The 17,323-nt window shown below is 50.2% G+C and overlaps 1 protein-coding gene across 1 annotated transcript in view; it reads left to right on the top strand.

The window, feature by feature from the left end:
* The window catches only part of LOC133351740 (voltage-dependent L-type calcium channel subunit alpha-1D-like), a 104,319-nt gene that overhangs the window by 13,757 nt on the left and 73,239 nt on the right, over positions 1-17,323 (top strand). Inside the window, 4 exon segments of the mRNA XM_061567207.1 lie at positions 7,371-7,510; positions 8,660-8,790; positions 14,699-14,851; positions 16,183-16,379. Of these exon segments, the coding sequence (XP_061423191.1) occupies positions 7,371-7,510; positions 8,660-8,790; positions 14,699-14,851; positions 16,183-16,379 (621 nt within the window).

Consider the following 17,323-nt stretch of genomic DNA (forward strand, 5'->3'; position numbering starts at 1 on the left):
CCTTTATATGCGTGGCGGCTAGAGTCCTCTCGTCCTCTGGCTTGAGATGGCTGCCACCTATGGGTCAGATAATTGCATTGCACCATTAAGCAATTGGTAACTAAATATAATATTTTTGTCCTAAAAGTGTAAAATTTTGGAAAAAAATTTTCACGAACATTAATTGTCACGCACAATGAGTCTGTGTGGAAAATGTCAGCTAGATTGGATCACGGGAAGTGGGTTAAAAAACGACCGAAAGATTTGCACGGTCCTAAGCAAGCAAGCGAACTTATTATAAAGGATGTAAAAATAATGCAGCCCTTTGTCAGTCCACTGCTGGATGAATGCCTCCTCACGCGATGTCAATAGTGGGAGCTGTTTGACCATACTTCACCATGGCGGTCCGCATGGGTTGGTGAAATAGTTGAATTGGTTGGGGGGGGGGGGTAGAATCCAGGTCCCGTTCAGATCTGACTCGACACTGTTGTTAGCCGTAGCCAGGAATCGAATTCGCTTAAGGTTCCTAGCTGAAGTGTGCGAACCACTGCACCACCGCTCCAATCCCGATTAATATTCATGTATGCTAATGTTTTTTTTAAAATATGTATTGTATAATTAAAATGTGGGGGGGGGGGGGGTGGTAAGCAAGTGTGATCTTTCACCCCCGCCAAACTCGCTCCCGCTCTGCGCCACGGAGAGCGACCAAGGCGGACGGATCCTCTTACATTATATTCACGGCTAATTATATCGGCCGTACAGCTCACTAAGCAGATTTACGCGCCCAGCCAGCGTGGCTTAAACCACCCAGTGCCGTGCAGAGAGAGGTAATGGTTGTATTTTTAATGATGGCAAAAGTCGCGTCGTCGTCATCGTTATCATTGACCACCAATACCATCACCAATAATCATCGTAATCGCCACCACCACCACCATCTGTTGCGACTAACACAATTTCATCGTAATCGCCACCACCACCACCACCATCTGTTGCGACTAACACAATTTCATCGTAATCGCCACCACCACCACCATCTGTTGCGACTAACACAATTTCATCGTAATCGCCACCACTACCACCACCATCTGTTGCGACTAACACAATTTCATCGTAATCGCCACCACCACCACCACCACCATCTGTTGCGACTAACACAATTTCATCGTAATCGCCACCACCACCACCACCATCTGTTGCGACTAACACAATTTCATCGTAATCGCCACCACCACCACCACCATCTGTTGCGACTAACACAATTTCATCGTAATCGCCACCACCACCACCACCACCATCTGTTGCGACTAACACAATTTCATCGTAATCGCCACCACCACCACCACAATCTGTTGCGACTAACACAATTTCATCGTAATCGCCACCACCACCACCACCACCATCTGTTGCGACTAACACAATTTCATCGTAATCGCCACCACCACCGCCACCATCTGTTGCGACTAACACAATTTCATCGTAATCGCCACCACCACTACCACCATCTGTTGCGACTAACACAATTTCATCGTAATCGCCACCACCACTACCACCATCTGTTGCGACTAACACAATTTCATCGTAATCACCACCACCACCACCACCTGTTGCGACTAACACAATTTCATCGTTAATCGCCACCACCATCACCATCTGTTGCGACTAACACAATTTCATCGTAATCGCCACCACCACTACCACCACCATCTGTTGCGACTAACACAATTCCATCGTGACGAATGATGATCACAAATGACCACCAATGGTATCGGTGTGTGTGTGTATACAAGTGATTCACAAGTGTCCATCCGTTCATCCGTCACGCTCTGGATCTCCGAAACGGAACGTCGGAGGAAAACTTCAAAGCAACCAAAAATGTTCCTCCTGCCGAGGACATTCTGGAAAAATTGCGGCTTTTTATTCAGAAATTCGACAAAACACCTCGGAACGGCCGATACGCCGCTATTGCTAAATGATGACGTAATTGGAACGCGTCTTCCACTTCACTGCTCAAACCGGACGCAATGATTAATGGGTGCTGGAGAGCATCAGGCCAGCGAGCGTCGTTGGTAAACGAATAGCACCTTCCATTTCAGATTTCCGTGTGACAGGTCAGATTTACAATGTGGTGGTGGAGGCACGCACCTGTGATCCAGCACTGCAGAGACAGCAGCCAGGGTTGGTAGATCACACAAATGTTGTGAAACTCCCTTCCTGTGTACTCTTTGGTTTTTTCGGTAAAGTCACGTAGGTAAAAAAATAAAAATAAATTAAATCACGACGTTTCGGGCGCAACACAAGCGTCCTTCTTCAGGTGGGGACAACTTAGCGAAAGCACACCGCTTTTGTGTTGCGCCCGAAACGTCGTGATTATATTTATTGAATTTTTTTACCTACGTGACTTTACCGAAAAAAACAAAGAGTATGAATCCTTGCAGTCACGAAAACTTCTAATCTAGAATCCCTTCCTGTGGGCGTCAAGGAGGTGGGTACAACACAGTTTGGACTAAAATCATCTGCTCCAACTGTATGGGATAGACCGCTGCCCCATGCATGTCCTCCGGTTTCCTCGCACGTGCATATTAATTGGCTGAAATAATCCTCATATAAAACTGTACAATGCAGGTAAAATGCAAATACAATTGGCTGAAATCATCTTCTCGTCAAAAAGCATAAAGCATCACGTAAACTCTGTCCATACTCGCACCAGCGGCTCTTGGCTAACCGTTGAACAAAGACGGTCACCCCATCGCACACTGTCAGATGCGCTTCTGCGGCCGTCTGGAACGCTCTCTTCCTTCCGATATTAGGAAGCCACTGGAGCTATGCACTTTTAAATCATCTCGATTGAAAACTAATTTCTTTATAACTGCTTTTTGTGTTTAGTTTGTTGTCTTTCCCCCGCACCTCCGATTAGCATGGTTGGCTACGTACGGTGCGAAAGAAGTTCAACATACATTCAGGTCCCATCCTTAAAACGAGTCCTTAGACTCAGTGTGGCTTTCCTGGATAAATAATAACAATTATATTACTATGACAGGAATAACCACCACCTTCTCCATCAGCATCACCATCATCATCAATCACCACCATCACTACAATTGCATAATTGACCATCGTCATTACCATCATCCTGCAGGATGCAGCAGCGACTGCTCTCAATGCTCTGTGCTTTCCCATCGTCCCCGCCGCTCAGCTGGAGGCCGTGTGAAAGTTGTTCCCACTCATGGGGACAGAGAGAGAGAGACACACGAGTGGGCAGACTGGGGGATCAGACACCAGCTGTGGAGGAGAGACACACAGCCGAGCGCTGCTGTGGTTCGAGCGCTAGACTTAGCAGCGCAAGGGAGTGACTTCGATTCCTGGTTAGGAGTTGACTCATGCCATCAATGTAACGTCTACAAATCATCCGGAATAACACCTGAACTCCGCGGAAGCTAAGCAGGAATGAGGCTGGTTAGTACTTGGATGGGAGACTGCCTGGGAATACCGGGTGACGGTAGACTCCGGTTGTGAGGTGGCCGTACGGGTGGCAGTACGGCAAGGGATTCTTGAATCTGTCTGTGTGGTGTCACATGTTATGAGCGTTACCCCACCTGGTCCCCCCCCACAGGAAGCCATACTTTCATTATTGGAATGGCCAAAACATCCCAAAGCAGTAGGACCCTCTGTAAAAGAAAGTCTCGAGACTTTGGGATGCTTCGCTTGATATATTAATCCATCATCAATCATCGTCATCGGCGAGATGAAGGCTTCCTCAAACCCATGCCCATCTCTCATAATCTTGCAATACACCGGTGGAACCATCAACCACATGAGAATACCAGCAGGCTGATGCGCACATCTTCATCAATGAAAAATTTAATACAAGCCACAGTTGTGGAATTGTGGCCGTGCAACCAAAACTATGGACCATATATCTTCTTGGTTCTTTCGGTAAAGTCACGTAGAAGGGAAGTAATAAAATAATAAAAATAAAACATAATAAAATAATTCTCACGACGTTTTTTTTATTATGTTTTATTTTTATTATTTTATTACTTCCCTTCTACGTGACTTTACCGAAAGAACCGAGAAGATGAATCCCTGCAGTCACGAAAGCTTTAAATCGAAATATGGACCATATAGTAAGCCACTCGAGTCTGTGCTCCATCAACTGAGGAGGAACAGCGGCACCTCACACACTCTCTCTTGAAGCCCCCTTGTCGTGGCTCGGAGACCTCGACGTTGGCATCTGGCTCCTGAGCATATTGCCGCTGCCGTTATGCGCAAAAACGGAAGAGAATAAGCTTGCAGTGCAACAATGCGTGCACGTGAGCTGGATCGGTAACATGGGCACTGATAAAGCAAACGCAACAAATTCTGAAAAGAGGAATAAATAAATAACTTTTTGAATTCCATTACGCAGCCACTGGCCCCCCGGCCCCTCTCCTCGTGGACCGGAGCGTGGTATAGCGGACGGAGGTTTGCGCGTACATGGTGGATTGTGGAGATAGGGGTGGGGGGGTCTGCGGGAGGGGCTGGGGGGGTCGAGAGAGGATGTTCTGCGCTGGTGAAATGGGATCCGTGTGGCTGAGTCCCACATTTAAGGCACGGGGGAAGTTTTTTTCGTGTTCGTATTTTTAGGCCAGCACTGTACTGCGCATGCTGCACCTAGCGAGCGCACCGGCCACACGCCCAAGCGCACACACACACGTTTCACATGCTCCTCCTGCTGCTGCTGCGGCCTATTGTGCGTGTGTATGTAGCGTCATCTCTCGTCATCTGTGGCCTATCATTCAGAATTTTGCTTGACATAATCTACCACCATCTCCCACCATGTGTCTCATTATTCTGTGAACTATCATTGAGATATCTGTGCGCCATCGTCTGCCGTCACCCAACATTCTGCGTGCCATAACCAGCCGTCATTTCCCACCACGCGTCTCATTATTCTGCATCCCATCATTTGGAAATCTGTGTGCCATTGTCTCCCATCGTCTCCCACCATATGCCCCATCATTCTGTGTCCAATTATTTATGCTTCTGTGTGCCATCGTCACCCATCAGCTGTGTCCCATCATTCAGAATGTTGTGTGCCTGTCTTCCATTGTCTCTGTTCCATAACCTTCCATAAATTGTTCCATCAGCTGTGTGCCAACATCTGTCCCATTATCTGCGTATAATCAGATGTGTGCCATCATCTCCTGTCACCTGTGTCCCATCATATATGTCTGATCAGCTGTTTCATTAGCTGTCAGATCTCATCTTCCATCACCACTGTCCTATAATCTGTCACATCATACGTGCCATCTAATTATTTCTTCCATCATTCTGCCTGTCATCATCTGGTGTTCTTTCATTCTTCGTCCCATCAAATGTCCGGTGTCATCCCGTGCATCATATGTCTCAACATCTGTGTCCCACCACCTTCCATCATCCATAATGTTCCATCTTTTCTGTCCATGCTGGTTACCTGCAACACCTTCTGTCATGTGTCATGCCAGCTACTCAACTGGGACCACGCACACAGCAGCAAAGCAATCCTCGTCCCCCTACTGGCACACTAATGCACTATTGCAGGCCAGGTGCTGAATTACCTTGTGCCACGCAGGGACAGCTACCATAGGGGGTGCCCTAGGCTCCACCACAAGGTAGACATCATCACCCCCTGCTGGAATACCAATGCCCTATTGCAGGCCAGGTGCTGAATCACCCTGTGCCACGCAAGATCAGCTGCTGCTGGTTGTGCCCCTTTCAAATATGTTCAGATGAGACGTAAGCCCCTCGTCGCTTGTAAAGTGCTCTGAGATGCCACCGGCGTAAAAGGAGGTTGGCTCTTATCGATAACAATTCATTATTTTTCATTTGCTTTTACCCATTAACTTCCACCAATTTAAATGTCAAATGAGGAGAGCATTACGTATGTCACCAGCCACTGTGCCCCAGCCTGCCCATTGCACCATCTCACCAGAAAGGCATTCCCAGAAAAGAGTCACATCAGTCTTTGGCCACTAGTGGATGTCCTATGTAAAGACTGGCTTGGTGCCATAAGAATGTGGAATTTCCACCCGCTCTGGATCGAGAGCCGCGAGGGGACGTCAAGATAATTACCGCCGTGCGTTCACTCGAGCCGGGAGACGATGTGACTTTTTATTTTACTCCGTGAGGTCAAATGTCAAAGTGCCCCCTTACTGAGCACCATGGCCAGGAATCTAACCCGGGTTTTAACGTATCATGTGAACCACCACATATACACACACTCACCTGTGTATGTACTAAGGTGTCAGATATATACACAGGCTGTCATCATTCATACTAGCCCTGCGATTCAATGAATCGTCACACTTTGGGCCCATGATTCAATTAAAATATCCCTTCTTGTTTATACGGATGCCTGCTACAGCACAGATTTACGGAATTTCAACGAGACCCACATCTCTGCTTTATTGACATGTGCAAGGCCTATAATGCCATCAATAAGCCAGGGCTTTGGGTTATTATTTGTGCTTTCGGGGCCCCTGATTCTCTTCTCACGATCAATAAGGACCTTCATGATGGTGGACAGGCCCGGGTAAAGCTGCGTGGCTGGGATTTAGAGTCATTTTCTATTCACCTTGGGGTGCGACAGGTATGTCCTCTTGCCCCTACACTATTTAACAACTTTTTTGAACACGTAGTCTGAGAATGCCTCTACCAGTGAGATTTAAATATTGAATGTGGTGATAAAACAAGGGTCATAGATCTCCCGGTGCGGTCAAGGGATTGCGTCCCGACTGCTCACCATGCCCATGTGTGCTGATGACCTGGTAATTGCTGTTAACTTTGTGAAGGAGTTGGATAATTTGCTGGTGAATCTAGAGCATGCCTCTAAGAGGTGGGACCTTACCTTCATCCATACAAAAACTAAGTACTTGTCTGGGTACTTTTATTTATCACCTGCACCGACCTGATCCATCCTGGGCTTAATCCAGACTGGATTGTATGAGGAGCTCACAGATTCTTGAAATATCTAGACACGGTCCCATCCGCGAGCTCCTGTCATCCGTATGCCCAGCCACCGCATGCCCAAGCAGCTTCTGCTCGGCTGAAACGAGGGGGCCAAGTGAGCGGCCATGGGCTGAACAGGAGATGGAGGGGCTGATTTGATATAGAGTGGCAGCCAAAGGAGGAAACACACTGGATAGGTCGTCCACCGTGGAGATGCAGCGATTAAATCCCCTTGTGTGCGCGGGTGCTAGATGTTTATTGCGATTGACGTTTTGGGCCTACGGGCCTGCACTCAAGCAACCGCGCGAACAAAGAAATGAATAGTGATCCGTACATCCACGTTGGAAGGTGACGTGTCAGGGAGGCTTTCATGCAGCAGTGGATAGCTCATGGCAGCTGACGATACTCATGACGTGCGCCTACAGGAGCAGGTGGAGTACCTCTTCCTGTTCGTGTTCACGCTGGAGGCTCTGCTGAAGATCGTGGCGTACGGGTTCTTCTTCCACCAGTACGCGTACCTGCGCAGCGGGTGGAACATCATGGACTTCATCATCGTCGTCGTGGGGTCAGATCCCGCTCGGCGGGGAACGCACCGCAATCACCACCACCATGAACACCACCACCACCACAAGCGACACCACCACCACGAGCACCACAAGCATTACCACAATCGACACCGCAAGCACAACCCACCACCACCACAAGCATCACCAACCACGAAAAGCGACATCGTCATGAGCAGCAGCAGCACCACCACCACGACCACCACCAACAACACAAACATCATCACCACCACCACCACCACCACAAGCATCACCACCACGAGCACCACCATGATTATAATTAAAATGAATGTGTCAATGACAGTTCTAATGACGATACCGATGAGTTTTCACAATGATGTACAGTATCTGATTAAGATAATTCTAATGACAATGATGACAGTCCTAATGATAACTATAATTTAAGTCTCATGGCAAATGACGGTGACCCTAAAGACGATGACAGTGGTTTTAAATGACAATTTAATATCTCTGTGACCATCGTAATGATGGTGATTTTCAATTATGCTGAAGCGAGTGAACCCCATTGACAGGCACAATTATTTTTTGACAAAGATGAATCTCATGATACAAATGACCGACAATGACGATGACGATGGTTTTCCATGATAATTCATGTGACGATCCTCATGACAGCCATAACAATAAGGGCAGTGACAGTCACTCAACTCGGGCAGTGGTGATGGGTACACGCACGTGGCCTGTAATCCGGCACTCTGGAGGCAACGAGGGTTGGCGGATCACCGCCCCGACCCCACGGGCAGTCGAGGAGCTGCTGTACCCTGGCTCGCCAGGATAAGGCGGTATACCAAAGTGTGGACTAATATCCATCTGTTCTATCTGCCTCCCTCCCGCAACACGTGGGTTTTCTCCGGGTGTTCCGGTTTCTTCCCACGCACGTAAGCACTCGACAGTTGTCTAAAAAACATCGTAATGCATAGAGGACCGCAGAGCTTGGGCTCACCGCCTGGACGCTGCCTTCCAGCTCGTCTCTCGTTCCTCAGCGATTGTTCGAGATGCGATGCGCACGATTGACGACAACGACACTTTGTACGAAACCAAACTCGGCGACGACGACGACGACGATGAGAAAGCGATGCTCACGACGATGACGACGATGATGATGATGGTGTTGATGGTGCCGATGGCAGCGTGCTGAGCGTGTGGCTAGAGGCCACGTCCCCGCAGCCCGACCCGGGCCTGCCGAGCGGGAACAGCGTGGGCTTCGATGTGAAGGCGCTGCGTGCGTTCCGCGTGCTCAGGCCGCTCCGACTCGTGTCAGGTGTGTCCAGTAAGTAGCACACTGACTCTACTAAGCACCAACAACTGGCTTGCGGTGACTGCGTGTTTCTGTCTCCCCGCCCCGTCCCCGTGCGTCCGGTCCGGGTTACGAACGGAGCGGCGACGTCGCCGCCGCTTGCGTCCGTCTCGGTGCAACTGTGTCCCCCCACCCCCCTACGTGCGCACCTCGAATTTGTCCCCCTGTGTTTGTCGTAAGTGCGCCTTCGCCAGGCACCGAGTGAGCGTTGCTGCTGTTGTTGTTGCTGTTGTTGTTGCTGTTGTTGTTCGTGTGGGGAGCGGTGGTGTAGCGGTGAGCGCGGCGACCCGGGTTCGATTCCCGCTCAGGGCCGACACCGGTGACGATTATTTGAACCGGTCCTGAGCCTCCCCTAGGTCGACTCAGCCTCAAATGAGTACCTGGTGCGGTGTGTAAACATCACCCCTGGGGAGACAAAGGCGGTCGGGCGTGGTGCTGGCCACCCACCCCCTAGTGTACCGTTTTCTCGCTAACAGCACTTGCCTATTAAGGCTATACAGGGGATCTTTGTCTTTGTGGCACACACGGTGGGGAGCGGTGGCGCAGTGGTAAGCGTGCTGTGCTACGAACCCGGTGGCCCGAGTTCGATTCACGCTCACGGTTAACATCAGTGACGATTATCTGAACCCTGTCCTGGGCCTCCCCGAGACTGACTCAGTCATCAATGAGTACCTGGTGCGGTGTGTAAACATCCACTGGGGAGACAAAGGCGGCCAGGCGTGGTGCCATGCTGTCCTTAATAGGTGCTCGCTAAAAGCTCTTGCCCCAACATTATTTAAGGCTACATGGGGGATCTTTATCTTCATGTGGATGTGTATATGTTCTGTATATATATATGTCATGATATTATGTAAGTATGTGTGTGTGTTTCTGTACTTTGGCATTGTATATGTGTGTATGATGGCTCGTGTATTTTGGTATTGGTGGTGCACGCATGTGCGTGTATACGTGTGTGGGTTTTCTGCATCTGCATGCGCGTGTGTGTGTGTGCACGCGTGTGTCTTGCGGTGCCCGCTGCATGCTCCAGCTCACGCGTGCTTTGGTCCCGCTCCCTCTCACCCTTTGGGTCATGCCCGCGCTTTAAGAGCCTGATGGGGTTTTGCGCGTTAAGGGTCCGATGGGCAGCGTAGATTTCACTGTGCACAACACACATGTACACACACAGCACGCTCGTAGACAAGATTAAGATCCCCCCCCCTTCTGTTGGGGCAAGTGCTGTTAGAGAGCACCTATTTAGGCCGGCAAGCACTATGCAAGGCCGCCTTTGTCTCCCCACTGCTGATGTTTACACACTGCACCAGGTACTCATTTAAGGCTGAATTGACCTAGGGAAGGCCCTGGGGCAGTTCAAATATTCGCTGCTGTTTTTGGCCATTAGTGGGAATTGAACCATGGGTCGCTGGGTTAGTGATGCAGTGCACTAACCGCTGCACCACCGTTCCCCACGATACATATCCATATGCACACACACACACACGCAAAGTAAATCTACCACATGCTCCCAGCTGCTTGAGGCTCCGCGCTTAGCGCAAATGCTTTGAGTTGGGCCCATGCTCAGCCTCTGCCTTCGGTCATGCACGGGTCAGGTGACCACTGCATGGGCAATGTCGAACTCTGATGACGGCACAAGGGTGGCGGCACAGCAGACTCGAACGCGGCGGCACGCGAAGACGTTCGTGCCACAGCGAGAGGACGGTCACAAAATGAACTTTGGCCTGAACTTTTCCCACCGTCGCCACGGCTTAAGTAGGAAACTGTGCCCACAGAGGGGAGGATGGTGGGGGCGGTTGGCGGTTGTGCACACGGATCTCTGGCGTGTCGTGCCTGAGGTCGTGCTGCATGTCTCACATCGTGGAGCAGCGCAGCACGACCACCGCGTAACAAACACCAAATGCGGGAACGTGTGCAGTAGGGTCACTTTTGTACCCAGTGTGCACTGCTCGCAACTGCTCACCTCTCCTCCTCTCAGTGAGTTCTGTGCCTACTTAAGCCCACGACAGCGATGCTGTGGAAATTTCAGACTTGACGATAGCTGGGAACTCCGTGCCGTCGTCGAAACCGTGTTCGGTAATGAAGAAATATAAAGGTCTGGTGTGTACCCCAACTTGTTACCATGACTACCGATATCCTGGTTTAATTGCATAGCAATGGTAGTAAATGTCCCTTTATCCAGACGAACCCTCGCTGGGTGGGCAAATGGGCTCATAGGCAGGGATTCATTTCAGCTGGGTCTGTCCGGGGTGGGCGACCCAGGGTAAAATATTCCTGCACCCGGCACACCGCGTTAAGTATAACCCCTCGCTGTGGCTGGGCCTAAGACGGGACACGCTCCACATACTCCAGCTGTTTGCAGTGATAAATTGAGCCCTGTCCATTAGGCAGTTTGTCATGAAAAAAAAGGTCAGTCGTTTACTAGAACATAAGAAAAATACATATTATAAATAGATAAATAAGAACAGATTTAAATTTTGAAAAGGTTTTTTTTTAATCCAGGAAAGCCTCGCCATGTCTCAGGATTCTCGCTTTAATCCCAGGAGGGCGCTGCATTTGTCGATGTTTGGTCAATTAAGAAATGTAAAATCTGTAAACATGTGAAAATCCCGTGGATTTCATCCGGCTCTTGTGGCTAAAGCAGTGACAGTTCCCATCCTTCCTTCCTACTGAATCAATTAACCACACTAATTAATTTAACCCCAATTTGAGATTTTTTTTCTCTCTCTCTCTCTCTCACGTGTACCAAGGTAAGGTACACTCGTGTGCTTTCCCCCAAAGTTGTCTTTTGTCTTTTTTCTTGGTTTGATTCCACCCCCCACCGCCCCCTCCGCCCTTGCCCCCTTCCTTTTGGATACTGATTATCTGAATATATATTTGTATCAATGATACGTCTCTTATTTTGAGAACGAAGCGATAGTCGATGGACCATTGCCGAAGATCACACAGGTTTTATTACGGGACATGTCGGTGGACTGTGAGTATTCAAATAAACAAACAAGGATCCGTTTTTTTAAACAAAATATACAAAGTAAATAATATTCTTGGTTCTTTCGGTAAAGTCAAGTTGAACCCCTGCTTTGAAGACCGCTGGAGTATTCCTGTTCATCTTCTTGTTTCTTTCGGTAAAGTCACGTAGAAGGGAAGTAATAAAATAATAAAAATAAAACATAATAAAACAATTCTCACGACGTTTCGGCTACAACGCAAGCAGCCGTCCTCAGGTGAAGAATGAGACACTACCAAACTAGGAGCTTATATATAAGCTGCATTGGGGGTTGAAGAGCGCCTTAACAAAAAGAATGTGCATGTGAAGAGGGATTTAGCATATTCATGGAAAATGCGTAGGCGTTGGGCGGGGGGGTGTCAAAGTCATATTATGCCCATGCATTATGCAGGATCAGCAGCAACCAAGGGGGGTGCAGGGATTAGCAGTAACAAAGGAAAGGAATGTTAATGATATGTAGCTGCAGTTACTCAACAACACGTAGAAAGCTAAAGTATAAACTACATAAAAAACTAAAGTATAAACTGCATCGCACCATCAGTATACTTACTATACTCTATAATAAGCTGAGTTACTAACAGCAAGTAATACATTACAATTTTACCTCGTAAAAATTCTATAATATGCTTCCATCTAAACCTTATTCTCTTACATCACACGAGCATATACCGTACTATATACTGCCATAGATAAACCCAACATTAAATTATATACTGTATTGCTGTAAACCAACCTATATCTTATACATTTAATATCACACTATGTATTATTCTACACACCCTAATGTGTATCGAAATGGTTTATTACGTCCTTCCAATGATTGCTGAGCCAGAATCCATCTTCTCGGTTAAAGTTGTCTCTGTGTTTGTATATGTGGATCGCCTCATGAACGAATCTCTCATGATAGCCAGATGGCTTGCAGAGAACCTCTGTCTTGGAGAAGTCAATATCATGTGAGCCCACTGAGTTGTAACAGTGATCTGCCACGGCTGAGGTGTTAGTCCTACCGTGTTTCAGGTCAGCTTTATGTTCACGGATGCGGTCCGAGACATGTCGTTTGGTTTCCCCAATGTAACTGCTACCACAGAGGCAACTTAGTTTGTAGACGCCAGGGTACTGTATGTCTGGAACCACATCTTTTACAGACGGTACCAGATCACGGATTTTATGTACTGTGTTGAATCGGACCTGGATCTTGTGTTTAATCAGGATTTTGGAGATCTTTTTTGTGACCCCAGCAATGTAGGGTAAGGTGATGGTCTTGAAAGGCTCCTCAACAGGATCCTTCTTGATGGTTGGAGTGATGGCTTTGCGGATTGTATAGTCGGAGTAACCATTTGCCTTAAGAGCTTGGCGTACGTGTTTGAGTTCATTGGAAATGTGTTCATGGTCGGAGATGCATTGGGCTCTATGATATAGAGTCTTGATGAGGGAATTCTTCTGAGATGGATGGTGGTGGGAATCCGGTTTTAGATAAGCATCCGTGTGGGTGGCTTTCCTGTAGACAGAGTGGCCACCGGTATTCGCTTAAGTATTCCTGCTTAAGCGAATACCGGTGGCAAACATCGGTGCGCAGGGCGTTGTCGGCCGATGGACTGCCAGGTCACTTTCTTGAGGTGTGAACGATCGTGTTGGTGCTGAAGCGGACCCTTGCTTGTTTATTGATTCAAATAGAGAATTGTGCAATCGCCAAGCCGGTGCTTTGAGCAGAAGTATATCTGCCAGTCGGGCCATCAGAGATGGCCTAGCTGCCGGTCAGGGAAGGTATACATGCCAATGCCAGACAGCATATGCACACACTGGTCTAGAGGTGGGATATATTCCCCATCAATAACGGTATAATCTGCCAGTCAGAGATGGTATTCCTACCGGTTGGAGACGGTCGGACATGGTGTGTATACCGGACCGAGACGGTGTGTATACCGGACCGAGACGGTGTGTATACCGGACCGAGACGGTGTGTATACCGGTCAGAGACGGCGTGTATACCGGACCGAGACGGCGTGTATACCGGACCGGGACGGTGTGTATACCGGACCGAGACGGCGTGTTTGCCGGTCGCCTTTGAGCTCTTGCCGTCGTTGCTCTGCTTTGCTTTGTTGCTGCGAATGGCATCGACTGTGTTGTGACGCCGCTTGGGGGTCTGTTTTTCTCTCTCTCTCTCTCTGTGTCTCTGTATTTGTGTCTCCCGTCTGTTTTTGTCTCCCCATGTCTGTGGCCGTCTCCCTCTCTTTGTTATTTCTCTATGTCTCTGTTTTTGTCTGTCTGTCTGTCTCTCTGTCTGTCTCTCGTTCTGTGTCTCTGTATGTCTCTATGTCTCTCTCCCTCTCTGTATATCTCTGTGTATATTTTCTCCCTCCGCACTCGCTGCCCTGCCCTGCTCTACCCTGCCTTGCCCCTATTCTCCCTTGCCCCGTACGGTCATGCCATGCCCTCCCCTGCCGTGCCTTGTGGGCCATGCCGTGCACTGGAATGCCCGGCCCTGCAATGCCCATGCCTTGAACTGCCTGGCCCTGTCCGGACGTGCCCTGCCGGCCATGCTCTGCAATGTCGACGGTGCCAATGCTTCACATTGGCCATGCCATGCCCTGAAATGCCTGGCCATGCCCTTGCCTTGATTTGAAATGCCCACCCATGCCATGCCAATGCCATGCCATGCCAATGCCATGCCTGTCCGGCCAAATCCTTTCCGTCGCTGCCCTTGGCTGGCACCCAAATGCCCGCCCTCATGACCCAATGCCCGGAACCCTTACCCCCCCACCTACCTACTTACCCCACCTACCCACCTGCCCACCGACCCAACCATCCTGCCTGCCCATGCCACCGTGATCCACCAACCTTGGCCCCACGCCGCACGCCGCCGGGGCGCGCCAGGCCTCACGGTGGTGCTGGACAGCATCCTCATGTCGATGGTGCCGCTGCTGCACATCGCGCTGCTCGTGCTCTTCATGGTGATGATCTACGCCATCATCGGCCTCGAGCTCTTCATGGGGAAACTGCACAAGACCTGTTACTACGAGGGGACGCGTGCGTGCACGCACATGCACACACACACAGCAAACACAAAGATTACCCGTACAGCCTTAGCAGACTTTTGGGGCAAGTGCTGTTAGCGAGTAACACCTATGAAGGCCTGCACGGCACACGAGGGAGTGGCCTTTGATGTTTGCACACTGCACCACACGGCCTAGGGGAGGTCCCAGGACCGGATACAATATTCACGACTTTCATTGATCGTGAGTGGGTTTTCGAACGCAGGTCGCCGGGTTCGTAGCGCACTGCGCTAACCGCTGCGCCACCGATCCCCACACATAGGAGCGCACACACACACGCACACACACGGGTACGGCGGTGGCTGTCGCAATCAGAATGTTGTGAGTTCAAACCTCGGTTGGAGGGTCACCTCAGCCCATCAATCTACCGGGGCCGATAAAACTAGTACCACTTTGTGGGGAAGTCAACAGTTGGTTGCCCTATGAAAAACACTTGCCCACCGCTATAGGAATGTGGAATTTCCACCACTGGCTCAGGGCTATCAATAGGAGATGAGCACTGATGCCTCTGCTCGTTGGAGGAGAAATCACTTTACTCTTTCGACACACACACGACGGCCTAAAACACCCGTTTCGTTTGTGCATGGTAGGTGACACGACCCAGCGGTTGGTCGTTTGCAGGGTCACGGTTCTAATCCAGCGGCAGCCCTGGTTATTACTGCCGGTGTACTAATAACAACAGCCGTAAAAACACCACGGGCCGTCTGCTTACAGAGGACGTTAAAGATCCCCTGACACCTATTGGATGCCAGCGTCGGGGCTCCAAATTCGAAAATGACAACGCAAATCATTCAGCTGGGATTACACACACACGGCCATAATCGTCGCCCCCCTACTTGCAGACTGATGCCCCCAGTCACTCTTAGTGAAATGAGACGCACCGTGGCCTCTCACCGCGGGTGGCAAGGTGATGTTACCTCCCCCGCCTGGTGTGCAGGAGGTCCGTGGGTTTGAATCCGGACCCTGCGTATTCTCTTTCTCTCCCCCCTCCGTGGTGGTCACGTAGATTTTTTCCTGGTTCTCCCGGTTTTTTTCCTTCCACATTTTGAAACAACATGCGTCTAGATTGTTTACAGCTATACCATAAATTCCCACGTGTGATGAGACATTTTGAGCTACCAGATCGCCTCTGAAAAAGAGCTAATAGCTCAGTGGGCTTTCCCTACTAGAATACAAATTGGTCTCGTTTATAAGTGCACCTGGTTAAACCACGTAAACTAGAAACTTGATGATGCTCAACTTCTGAATCATCTCCGCCCTACCCCCCAAACTGTAATCAAAATCTTCCCCCCTCTCCCTACCTAGAGATGGTGGCCGAGGATAAACCCGCCCCCTGCGCCTTCGCCGGCAATGGGCGCTTCTGCACCATCAACGGCACGGTGTGCGAAGGCGGCTGGGAGGGCCCCAACATGGGCATCACCAACTTCGACAACTTCGGGTTCGCCATGCTCACCGTCTACCAGTGCATCACCACCGAGGGCTGGACCGACGTGCTCTACTGGGTGAGCGAGCGGGCGCACTGGCGGGCGGGCGGGCGGGTGAGCGGGTGAGCGGGCGCATGCACGGGCGAGCGGATGAGCGAGTGGAAGAGATGAGCGGGCGAGTGGGCGCGCGATCGAGCGAGCGGACGCACTGGCGGGCGGGCGGGTGGGCGAACGGATGACCGAGTGGAAGAGATGAGCGGGCGAGTGTGCGCGCGATCGAGCGAGCGGGCGCACTAGAGAGTGAGCAGACGCATACGTGGGTCGAGCAGATGAGCGAGTGGACAGGTGAGCGGGCGAGCGGGCACGAGCGGGGCAGCGGACAGATGAGCGGGTGAGCGGGCACAAGAGCGAGTGGGCGAGTGCATGCGTGGGCAAGTAGATGAGCGAGTGGACGGATGAGCAGGTGAGCATGCACATGAGCGGGCACCCCCTTCTGCCCCCCACCACCACCACCACTCTCCACGGTGGAAGTTTGGGGGGGTGTGGAAATATTTTTTGGAGCTCAGCCTGAAAATCAAGCTCTGATCAGTGCTATACAAAGCACACAATCAGCTGAAATGCTGTTGTCGTATCTGGGTGTGTATGTATGCGTTTGTGTCTGCGTGTGTATGCATGCGGCTCTGTGTATGTGTGTCTGTGGGGAGCGATAGTGCAGCGCTTAGCGCCGCCGTGCTACAAACCCGGTGATTCGAGTTCAATTCCCGTTCACGGCCAACGCTGGTGATGATTATCTAAACCAGTCATGGGCCTCCCCTAGGTCGACTCAGCCTCAAATGACTACCTGGTACGATGTGTAAACATCGCCAATAGGGAGACAAAGGTGGCCGGTTGTGATGTTGGCCACCTCGTGTGCCGTGCCGGCATTCTTAGGTGCTCACTAACAGCACTTGCCCCAACAGTCTGTTAAAGCCATACGGGGGGGGATCTTTGTCTTTGTACGTGTGTCTGTGCGTGTGTGTCTG

The sequence above is a fragment of the Lethenteron reissneri genome, chromosome 38, assembly GCF_015708825.2.
Source record: "Lethenteron reissneri isolate LAM-NWPU_2019-01 chromosome 38, ASM1570882v1, whole genome shotgun sequence".
Classification (NCBI taxonomy): domain Eukaryota; kingdom Metazoa; phylum Chordata; class Hyperoartia; order Petromyzontiformes; family Petromyzontidae; genus Lethenteron; species Lethenteron reissneri.